This window comes from Microcaecilia unicolor, chromosome 2, assembly GCF_901765095.1.
Source record: "Microcaecilia unicolor chromosome 2, aMicUni1.1, whole genome shotgun sequence".
In the NCBI taxonomy this organism is placed as follows: Eukaryota; Metazoa; Chordata; class Amphibia; order Gymnophiona; family Siphonopidae; genus Microcaecilia; species Microcaecilia unicolor.
Window position 1 is genome coordinate 432,661,708 of NC_044032.1, and position 12,287 is coordinate 432,673,994.

Genomic DNA, 12,287 nt, shown 5'->3' on the forward strand with positions numbered 1-12,287 from the left:
ATAGGGTGAGGCAAGGCAGAAAGGGCGAAGCCTGGAGTTGGTGGTGGTGGAGAAAGGTACTGAAAGGAGGGATTTGTCTTGAGAGTGGAGGTTACGGGTAGGAACGTAAGGGGAGATGAGGGTAGAGAGGTAAGGAGGGGCTGCAGATCGAATGCATTTGTAGGTTAGTAGGAGAAGCTTGAACTGTATGTGGTATCTGATCGGAAGCCAGTGAAGTGACTTGAGGAGAGGGGTGATATGAGTATATCGGTTCAGGCGGAAGATAAGATGTGCGGCAGAGTTCTGAATGGATTGAAGGGGGGATAGATGGCTAAGTGGGAGGCCAGTGAGGAGTAGGTTGCAGTAGTCAAGGGGAGAGGTAATAAGAGAGTGGATGAGAGTTCGGGTGGTGTGCTCAGAGAGGAAAGGGCGAATTTTGCTAATGTTAATAAGTTCAAGGCAGTGTACATAAAAAAAGGCTCTGTAACATTTACAGTTATAGCCTACAGATAGATTATTCTAACAATTTACATATTCAGGACAGATTGCACATTTAAACACCCATTCCCCTGTTCCACCCAGCTATTACTGATACTTCAGAAAAGGTGATCATTTAGCAACATCCAAGTATATAAAACATTACTTCCCATAGATAGCAGCATTCAATAAGCCATGTTTTAAAGGCTTGACAATACAAACCATATGAAGACTATTTCTTAGCTCTAAGGGCAAAGAGTTCCTCTATATAGACCTTGTCCTGTGCTTTTGTAATCAAAATTGATGGATTATGGGTAATATTACCCCAAACTGTCTCTCTGAGAAGAGCCTGCATTCTGGCTCATACTTGGAAACCTAAGATTTCATGTAACTTGGAGCTGTTCCAGGTAAGATTTTGGTAGAAATGGCAGTAACTTAAACTGTATACAACCCCAAACCACTAGCCAATGAAAAGTGATGAAGTAAGGCGTCACTCTAGCCCATCTCGAACCCCTCCACAATCATCATGGCAGCCACATTCTGTCTTATCATGTGAACTCATTTTTTTTCTCTTAGAAGATGCAGAAAAATGTATCTATACTCAACCATGACTCCAAAATACACAATGGCGTAAATGTTCACCTGGCAGTAGTCAGCAAATTTTTTTTCAAAGCAGTCCATGCAACAGCACTGCATATCTGCCCCTTAACCACATATTTGTCCAGTTAACCTATTCAGTTAAGGGGCCCTTTCACTAAGGCACGGGGGTGGGGGGAGGGCTAATGCTTGGGTAGCGGATGCCAAATCAGCAATACCGCTAGGCTAGTGCGTGCGTCCGGCAGTACCTTCTAGTTTGGCGCTTGCTGAATCCCACGGTAGAAAATAATTTTCTGTTTTCTACCGCAGGGGGCGTTCCTGGTGGTAATCAGCATTCTGCATGCGCTGCATGGTTACGGCGTGGTTAGCGCGTGAACCCTTACCACTAAGTCAATGGGTGGCAGTAAGGGCTCAGGCCTTAAATAGGTGCATGCTAGTTTTAATTTCAGCACACACCCATTTCCCGGGCTTAAAAAAAACCCTTTTTCCCAGCCACGGTAAAAAATGGCCCAGCGCATGCCCGAAACACATGCCCACACTACCGCAGGCCACTTTTTACCGTAGCTTTGTAAAAGGATCCCTAAGTGCTCAATATAGCGGAATCAAGTCATTCAGAAGGTTGCAAAATTGTGCAGCTGGATTAATTTTTTGTTGCAATAAGTTCGAGCATGTTACACCATTGTTGAGGGAACTACATTGGTTGTCAGTTAGGGCCAGAATTAATTTTAAGGTGATCTGTTTGATTTATAAGATTTATTATGGTAGTTGTCCATTAGAGCACATATTTTTAGTGACTATCCATCATCTTGTTGGCCTTCCAGATATAATTATTCTTTGAATTTAAACCTTCCAGCATTTAATAATATTCGGTACAAATGCTTTTATGATAGCTAAGTTATGAAATTTAATTCCAACTCAACTTCGAGGTATTGCAGATTATTTTCAGTTTAGAAAAGCCTTGAAAACTTTTTTATTTGATAAGTAGTTTGATATATGAAATTTTAACTCATACTATATTTTTATTGAAACCCGCTATGATTCCTGTCGGGAAATTTGCGGGATATTAAAACTGGGAATAGAATGGAACTTATATGGAGAACTACAAACTCCACCTCCAACTCCACCCAGGGCCAGTCTTAGGTAGGGGTGACCAGTGCGACCGCACAGGGCCTCGTGCTCACAGGGGCCCCGCGGCGCATGGCTGGTTGAATCTTTTATATTGTGCATCCGTCTCCAGTGCATGTGGCATATGAAGTTCTGCCAGCACCACGCAGGTCAGCCAGGTTTGACTGCACCACCGCGCACCATGCCGCCGCTGGCCACAGTATCGCTACCTAACACCGATGACCCCCATGCCGAAGGCATCCTGGGAGCTCATGAGCCATCGGATCGGGCAGTATGCTGGTGAGCATACCCCAGTAAGGAGCGGTGCCGAAGAGCATGAGAGACCCCATATTACACCCCGTGGAAAATCCCCAGAGCATATTGCATAAGGATGATAAGGTATCATTATAAATGAAAGAATTTAAATGGTTCCATCCAGCAGGTTAGTCTTCCAGATTCCGAGGTTGATAAAAGCAGGCAGTGTTTATGCCTACACAGTTTGTTGAGTATGCATATGTGAACAAACGTTAATACGTGCAGTATGTATAGAACTATATGATTTTTCTTGGTTTTGGAGAAATATATATCGATCTAAAGCTGGAACCTCTGAATTAGAACTCCTAATTGTTTGTAGTAGCCTTGAACTGAATAATTTCTGGGGGGGTTTTCAATGCTTAATATTAGGTTTCCTATGATAGCATTGTGCTTATTCCAATCAGTTTTTCTGTACAAGTTTTGCTTCATTTGTCTTTATTTGAAATTTCATAAATAAAAGTTTTTCTAAAAAAATTAATAATCTTGTCAATGGGGGCGGAGCTAGGGTAGGGTGGGGCTACGATAGGGCATGGCTACGGTGGGGCGGAGCTAAGATGGGGCCCCACCAAATTGGCTTGCACAGGGCCCCGCACTTGCTAAGAATGGCCCTGCCTCCACCCCCACCCACAAGATAGCCGGTTTCAATACACCGGTTAGAGGGGATATTCAGCAGCACTATCCAGGTAAGGATGCTAAATATCCCCCCGATAGGCAGCTGAGAGTTATTTAATTGGGTAGGAGGGGCTTGAATACTGGGCCCAATGTTCTTATATTCTAAATCAGAGATCCAGAAGGTTGACTGGAACTGAGGCCAATTGCTAACCCTTGGAATTCTGCACAGGTTAGGGCATCCTACCCAAACAAATGAACTGGACCACAAACCTTCCTGATAAATGTGGATTCTGTGGCAATTGAAGAAAGATATCTGCACATCCAGAGGAGCAGTTATCAGTTTTGCTAAATCTGGTGTGCAAAGTCATTTTCACAAGGCGGTTTTCCAAAAATTTAATAAATAATCAGCTACTATTCATACTTTTGCATCACAGCAGCTTACAATTTATGAATTTACCTAAACTTTCACATATAGAAGATGACACATTAAAATTTACTAACAGACAGGCCCACATCTCCACATTTTTTCACAGAAAAGCAAGTTTGCTGGGGAAAAAACATGCAAAATATCAATATTTCAACTTTTTTTGCAGATTTTCAGGAGTTTTATGCACGCGTTCCATGAAAGCACTTCGCAAGTTAATACATTGAGCTTGGAGTCTCACAGGCTTGGATTCTTTTCCACTTTGGGAAATGAAACCAAGTGGCTGGGTTCTTAGCTGAGCCAAGAGGAGTCAAAGAACGGTGGATTGTGAAAGGCAGATGAAGATATACTCACCACATGCACATACTCCTTCTTGGCTTCCTTCCCGAGCTGAAGAAATTTATACGGGCTGATGTCAATCAGAGAGGTGACATGACCGTGGTAGGCACTAAAACATCAGATATTGAACTAGTAAAAATAAGCCTTTGTCTCCATAGTATTATGACAGTCACATGGTCAGTTTAATACATGATGAAAATGATTGTCATGATGGTAATGGAGAAACATAGAAAAATGCATATAATTAGAAAATTATAGATGGAACAATTTTCCTCAAAATGTATCTGAATTAGCATAAATTTCAGTGTGTTACCCAGTGTTCAATACAAACCCAGTCTGGAGAAAAGAACAGCATAATAGCAAACAGTAGCCACAGATAAAGCAACTTTTATTCAAAAAGCAACCTTTGTATAATGAAATCGTATTAAGGTAAACTGTTTTATAATCATGGGGGCTTTTTTTTTTTTTGCGTCACCCTTTTCATATTCTTCTTTTTTCTATATAAGAACATAAGTGTTGCCATACTGGGACAGACTGAAGGTCCATCAAGCTCAGTATTCTGTTTTCAACAGTGGCCAATCCAGGTCACAAGTACCTGGCAAGATCCTAGAACAGTAAAACAGATTTTATGCTGCTTATCCTAGAAATAGTCAAAACCAATGTGAAATAGCAGAGGGTATTCAGCGGGATAGCTTAATAGATTAATTAACTACGTGAGGTAGAGTCTCATATAACTGACACGGCTATTTTCATTTCACTCTCCGGTGAATCCGGTGCCTGTTTTGCACAGTTTGCGAAACAGGCACCTGTCGGGGCTTATGAGCACACCAATATGAGCAGATAAGTGTTGTGGTATCATTAAGTTATATAAACTTATAACTATACGCATGTCAATGAGAAACCTGAAAGAGATATGATATAGGTAGGTGGGGGAAGAGTCAATGATTGAAATATACACACGAGCAAAGATTCACCGGAGAGGGAAATGAAAATAGCCATGTCAGTTATATGAGACTCTACCTCACGTAGTTAATTAATCTATTAAGCTATCCCGCTGAATACCCTCTGCTATTTCACATTGGTTTTGACTATTTGAGAAGCGAGCAGAGTTTGGCCAAGGAGTTTTGGCAGTATCCTAGAAATAAGCAGTGGGTTTTCTCAAGTCCATCAATGATGGCTTATGGATATTTCTTTTAGGAAATTATCCAAAACCTTTTATAAACCCTGCTAAGCTAACTGCTTTTACAACATTCTCTGGCAACGAATTCCAGAGTTTAATTACACATTGAGTGAAGAAATATTTTCTCTGATTTTTTAAAATTTACTACTTAATAGCATTTGGCACTTCTTTTTGGTTTTATCATTTAATTTTATTTTTCCTTTTGATATTATTTTGGATGCAATTTTATAGTTTGTGTTCTGGTACTTAAAGGCTTATGGGCCCATTATTCAGACCACAGGAGGTAGCTGGGCTGCCTCCCGCGGTCAGGGCTGAGCCCAGGTATTCAATGCTGGGCTGTTTGCAGTGACTGGCATTGAATATCTAGTTTATTTTTGGCCAATTTCAACTTAATTGGCTAAGTCAATATTCAGCACTGGCTGGTTAAGTTTAATCCAGCCTAATATAAGCCTGCTATTTGGGTGGCCCATTTTGGCCACCAAACTTAGCTGGTGATCGCTGAATATTCACGGACAGGTTGGCAGCGGCAATCCTGGGGGAAGGGGGCGGCAGTGGCGACGATCTGGGGGAGGCGGTGACGTGCTGCCCGGTTATTGCTGGATTACCATGGGAGTCCTTAGTACCACCTCAATAGGTGGCAGTAAGTGATCCACACCGCATGGTCATGTGGAAAGAGTTATCTTACTGCATGGCTATTTTTGGAGGGCGGGGCATTTTACCCACTGCGGTAAAAAGGGCCCTGGCACACAGGAAGAATGGCCCCTGCAGCTACCGCAGGTCCCTCTTTCCTGCAGCTTAGTAAAAGGACCCCTTAGTGAAATTTTAAACACAAATTTAGGAACCACACTCTAGTAAATTTTCCAATTGGCCAATTTAGGAGTCATTTTAAAAGCAAATACATGCAGAAATAGCATCATTTATACATGTAGATCCAATACAAGTGTACAAGGCAATTGTAGAAAGCTCCTATTTCCACGTTTAGATGGTTGGGATGCAGATATCTCAAGTGGGCATGGCTTGGGTGTTCCAAAAAAGTATGCGTGTGCTTTCCATTAGCCTTTGCACATGCTTCAAGACCTGGGGTCTCCATCAGTGATTCAGGGGGCAGTTATACAAATATGGCACCTAAAAAATCCACGCAGAAAACATTTTCGCCTAAGTGTATTCTATAAGCAGCGCCTAGATTTAGGCATTACAGAATACACTTAGTGAGTTGTGCGCGTAAATTCTAAGTTTTTCCAATTAGTGCTCATTATTGCTTGCTAAGTGCTGTTATCAACAGCGATTGGCTTGTAAACTAATTAAGTTACGCGCATTGTTAGAGAATATGCTTGGATTTCGACACAGATCTGTAGGCACTCTATATAAAATCCGGGGGTTAGCGAGTTAGTGCCATTAAAAATGTCCGGTTAGCACCTAATGCAAAACAGGTTATTTTGTGGATGTTCTGGGGGCAGAGTATATATTTGACTGGTTAAATGCCGATATTCATAAGAACATAAGAATAGCTATACTAGGTCAGACAAATGGTTCATCTAGCCCAGTATCCTGCTTCTAACAGTGGCCACTCCAGGTCACAAGTACCTGGCAGAAACCCAAATATTAGCAAAATTTCATGCTACCTATCCCGAGACAAGAAGCGGCTTCCCCATGTCCATCTCAATAGCAGACTATAGACTTTTCCTCCAGGAACTTGTCCAAACCTTTTTTAATCCCAGATATGATAACCACTGTTACCACATCTGCTGAATTTAACAAGCCAAGGTCACCACATAAATAGGACCACATAAAAGTCAGTCCTATCTTTATGCTGTACCCCATAGCCAGTTAAGTGCTGAATATTGCTCTTAGCCAGCTAAGGTTTAGCCAGCTCTGCAAACCTGGAAATTCAATGGCAGAGCTCGGATATGACCTGGTATTGAATTTCAGATGTAACGCTGAGCGGCACCAACTGTAAATTGACCCCATATATTATATAATTGGTCCATATGAGTATACATGTTGGCTCGTGTATGTATAAGTTGTATTTTATTTGGATTTTGCTCACACCTTTTCAGTAGTAGCTCAAGGTGAATTACATTCAGGCACACTGGGTGTATAAAGCCCTGAAGTAAATTTGCACTTTTTCTGTATGTGTAACTTTCTAAAGTTGCTGTTCCCCTTCACATCTCAGCAAATACATTTGCCTTGACTGGCACCCATATAGGCATTTTACAACAGGAGTAACTGAGTCCAAACCAACTTGGACCTCTTGATTTCTAACTCATTGACCTATGCAAAACAGGGCTTCACATCTCAAAGCTCAGAGCTTAAACCCTTTGAACACTGACCCTGTGTTTTTTCAGTTACCATCAGCCCTGGATTATCCATTAAGCAAAATAAGCATGTGATTAAGGCACCAGGGGAAGGGGGGAGGGGGCACCACAGAGCTTTTTTCCCTTAGCTATCATGGCCTTAATTCTTTCACTGCTGTTTGCCACACCCATTATCCAACATGAATTTTTGTGTTTTTGTAATCATTATAAATCATTTTGTTTCATATAACAATTATGTCTCAGCATTGATTGAGTCTTCTTAATGTCTTGCCAGTTAAGCAACTGAAGGGCCAAGGGGCAGCATGGGTGGTGCTTAGGGCATCAGTGGGCCTTAATGCAACCCTGGTTAGCTTTCACATGATCTGTAACACCTCCTGGGTACTGGAGAAACCTGACCTTTGCAGTCAGTGCACCTGAGTCATCTATCTTTATCTCTGTATCTTTACAGCTGCACAGACAATCATGCTATCCCTACAAAGGCATCCACCTAAAGCAAGGAACCTGGAAACCTGCACTTCAGGTGAACAGAAAGAAAACAGTGAACAGGGTATCATTAATTAGCACATGCCAGAGCAAACTAGCAAAGAAGTCTTCAGCTACTGTCCTCACCTACAGATGTCCTAAATGACATAATAAAAGCAGAGCATGTGCATGTGTTTTAGGATTAAATATTCATTTGTACAATCTTTAAATATTTATAATTGCAACAGCAGAGCATTTACTGTAAAGTGGATCTGATTGTTCAGCTCATAGATTTTGCCCTAAATAATACTGGGCAAGCTGTTGGCTATAATTATATCCTAAGATAGAGGACTTACTTGTCGAGGGTTATTATATCTTGGTGGCCACTGTACTGTCGAGCAAGGCGCAAGGCAAGGTCATTGGCTTCAGACCTAGAGAATAATTGAACTCCAATTAATTTAGAAACACCTTTTCATTAAGCTCCAAGTGGAAATACATTAATACAAAACATTGGGAAAACAGCATAACATAAATCTATCAAGTAAGAAAAACATGCTAATGAAATTAGGGCATGGAAGTCTGCAAAGTGGCTTACAAACTTAACACATTTATTTTCATCATGAAAAAGAGCATTATGGATCAGAAGAGCAAAGTCACATTAAGTGGCAGAGAATGGGCTCTGCATGACATCCAAATGAAACAGCTGCTTCTGTCCTCTCCCTCACTGCAGTAAAATTAATTGACCCATTCTTAAAACAAACAAACAAACCACAACACCCACAAAGAAACCATAGGAACACATTTATGCCGCGAGACGGTGAACAGTATTGCATATCCTTGCTGGGCTGACTGAGTCCTCAATGGCAGTGTTATGCAATATAACTATACTCCCAGAGTCAGGATTGGGGCTGTTACAGATTCAGAAACTCACAGGCCGATTCTCAGAACTCCTGTGGTAAAGACAACAGCACACACCCCATTCCACTGGAACAGTGCAGAAAACTAGCTCTCCGGTGCTCAAATATAAGAATATAAGCATTACCATATTGGGACAGACCAAAGGTCCATTAAGCCCAGTATCCTGTTTCCAACAGTGGCCAATCTAGGTAACAAATACCTGGCAAGATCCCAGAACAATACAATACATTTTGTGCTGCTTATCCTAGATATAAGAAGTGGATTTTCCCCAAGTCCATTTTAATAATGGTCTGTTGATTTTTCTTTTATGAAGCCATCCAAACCTTTTTTAAACCCCGCTAAGCTAACCACTTTTACTACATTCTCTGACAACGATTTCCAGAGTTTAATTACATGTTGAGTGAAGAAATAGTTTCTCTGATTAATTTTAAATTTACTACCTTGTAGCTTCATTGCGAGCCCCCTAGTCCTAATAAACAGCCGATTCACGTCTACCTGTTCCACTCCACTCATTATTTTATAGACCTTTGTCATATCTCCCATCAAAGGAAATGATGTTGAAATAACATGTGCACTGTAAAAGTGAAAGCAAGAGGGTGGAAGCACAGTTCTTGTATGCATGCGCTAGGCATGCCTGACTGTGAAGCACATATCGGAGCTGCTCATCTATGCTTTTAAATATATGTGGTCTCTGAGGTCCATTTCCTCCATTGTATAAATGAGGCTCATGTCTTTATATATAAGACCTGTGTCCTGTATTATTTGTGATTGTTATTGATTTGATCTTATAGCATCTCGTTTTTGACCTAAAATATCAGGTGCTTAGAGTGCCCCTCCCTGCATAGCTAACCAAGGCAAGTAAGATTGCAGACATAGCAGTGACTCTGGGCAAGTCACTTAACCCTCCATTGTCCCAGGTACAAATAAGTACCTGTATATAATATGTAAGCCACATTGAACCTGCTATGAGTGGGAAAGTGCGGAGTATAAATGTAACAAAAATAAAAAAAATCTTTGCCCAGTTACAACACTGCATATCAGCCATACCCACATAACTTCTGGGTACTGCTGCTGACCCATATATTTGTGCCTTGATAAGGCCTGACACTGAATATCTGGGGCTAAATTAGCCAGTATTTTTAATTTTGTCACTGTGTTTATCATCACCACCACCATCAGGAGGGCATTCCAAGTATCCACCACCCTTTCTATATAAAGTATTTCTTAATGTTCCTTTAATTTATTTATTTGTTGCATTTGTATCCCACATTTTCCCACCTATTTGCAGGCTCAATGTGGCTTACATGGTTCCAAAATGGCGATCGCCATTTCCGGAATGAGAAATACAGAGTTATATCGCATTAAGGTTAGTAGGTGACAGAGTAGATTAGGCAATCAAGTACAAAGAATTCATTTTTATGATGAGAAATAAGACAGAGTAACTTAGGCAGTCAAGAATAGAGAGTTCCGTTTTGTCCAGTTCTGGTATGAGTTTTGTTATCTGGTATTTAGGATGGATCATTGTGGTATGCCTTATCGAACAGGTTGGTTTTAAGTAATTTTCGGAAATTAGTTATGTCGTGTATTGTTTTTGTGGCTTTTGGTAGTGCATTCCATAGTTGCGTGCTTATGTAGGAGAAGCTGGATGCATATGTTAGTTTATATTTTAGTCCTTTGCAGCTGGGGTAGTGGAGATTCAAGAATGTATGTTTTAAGTTTTAAGTTTCTTCAACTTCATTTCATGTCCTCTACTTCTATAACATCCCTGGTTTGGAAGAATTTTTTTTTTTTGCTTTTCATGTATTTAAGCATCTATGTCTCGCCTGTCCCTCCTTTCCTCTAAGGGATACATATTTAGGTCTCACTCAACTTCTGGCACAGACCCCACCATTTTTACTGCTTTCTTCTGAACTACTTCAAATTCAGATGTGGCCTCCAAAACTATCACAGATCTCCAAGTGGGGCTTCACCAACTACTTGAACAGGGGACTTGTCAGCTCCTATGCAGGATTGTGGCTTTGGCCACAATGTCATCACATTTTTTTCACCATCTTGAGATCCTCAGTCACTATCACCCCGAGGTACCTTTTCTGATCTGTGTACATCTGCCCCTCTCCTCTTATTGCATGCAACTCCTTTGGATTTTTTGCACTGAAAATGCATCACTACCAAGCATTTGCCCGTGCTTCTAATTTTTGTTGGTCACTTCTCATGTTGTCTACTCTCTCCGGGGTATCTATCCACTCTGTTGCAAATCTTCATGTCATCCGCAAAAAAGGCAAACGTTTTCTTCTAAGCCTTTGGCATATTGCTCATAAAGACACTGAACAGAATCAATCCTTGGGGCACTCTACTACTCACCTTCCTTTATTCAGTATGAATTTCATTTACAGTGTATTCTCGTTATTCGCAATAGTATGGTTCATAAAAAATATCAGAAACTGTGAATTTGCAAATACTGAAACAATGTCTATGTGGGGAAAATAGGGGTTAGTTTCCAGCTACACCTATGTTTCCATGAGACTGCAGAAAGTGAATAATTATTCTTAAGGGAAATACAGGGTTAGGTTCCTATGTTTTTTTTTTTTTTTACTGATAGAACATACAGTATGTTGTATACAAAAATTTGTTGTACCACTTACAGTAGCAACATTCTTAAATAAAGAAATTGGATTGGTAGCTTGCAGCTCACTCACTGGACGTTTGGTGGCCATTTCCAGAAGCAAGCGCCAAAAATGTGAAAGCGAAAGTGAAAGAAAAAGAAGTCTGCTTTGAAATGCATATGTCTATGAATTCGTGAACAAAGTGGCGCGAATGGCAAATTGTGTCCTCTATTCACACCTCCACGGAAATGCCAGATAGCGAATACTGATCATGTGAAGCACTGTACCACCATCCTTTGTTGTCCATCAATCAATCCATTTCTAATCCAGTTCAGCACTTTCCCCCGGATTCTATATTTATTTATTTGTTGCATTTGTATCCCACATTTTCCCGCATATTTGTAGGCTCAATGTGGCTTACATAGTACCAGAAGGCGTTTGACGGCTCCGGTGAGAACATTACAAAGTGATATTGTGGAAAGATAGAATTCATGTGGTAAAGTCACATTTAGGGAAGCGTGCAGCGGAGGAAATGAGTTATGTCCATTACGTACTTTAATTTTGTTGTGTTGCAGAGACCAGGCATTTAGGTTGGATTGGCAGGGTATGCTTTTTTGAATAGGTTAGTTTTTAGTGATTTTCGAAAGTTTAGGTGGTTATGCGTCGTTTTCAAGGCTTTTGGTCATGCATTCCAGAGTTGTGTGCTTATGTAGGAAAAGCTGGATGCGTAAGTTGATTTATATTTGAGGCCTTTGCAACTTGGGTAGTGCAGATTTAGATATGTTGATTTTGAGGTGTTTCTAGCATGCCTAGAGATCCGCACTGAAATCCAGGTGGACTGTATAAGAACACGCGTAAATTAATTGGCTTAACAAGTTAATTAGTGTTGATAACAGCACTTAATAAGCAACAATGAGCACTAATTGGCAATAATTGGAATTTATGCACACAACTCGCTAAGT

General features: G+C 40.7%; 1 protein-coding gene across 1 annotated transcript in view; it reads right to left on the bottom strand.

The window, feature by feature from the left end:
• The window catches only part of ETNPPL (ethanolamine-phosphate phospho-lyase), a 61,588-nt gene that overhangs the window by 23,508 nt on the left and 25,793 nt on the right, over window positions 1–12,287 (bottom strand). The window contains exons 4-5 of the mRNA XM_030190800.1: window positions 8,161–8,235; window positions 3,863–3,956 (exon numbers count right to left, since the gene is read on the bottom strand). Coding sequence (XP_030046660.1) covers window positions 3,863–3,956; window positions 8,161–8,235 — 169 coding nt within the window. The remainder of the gene's footprint in view (window positions 1–3,862; window positions 3,957–8,160; window positions 8,236–12,287) is intronic.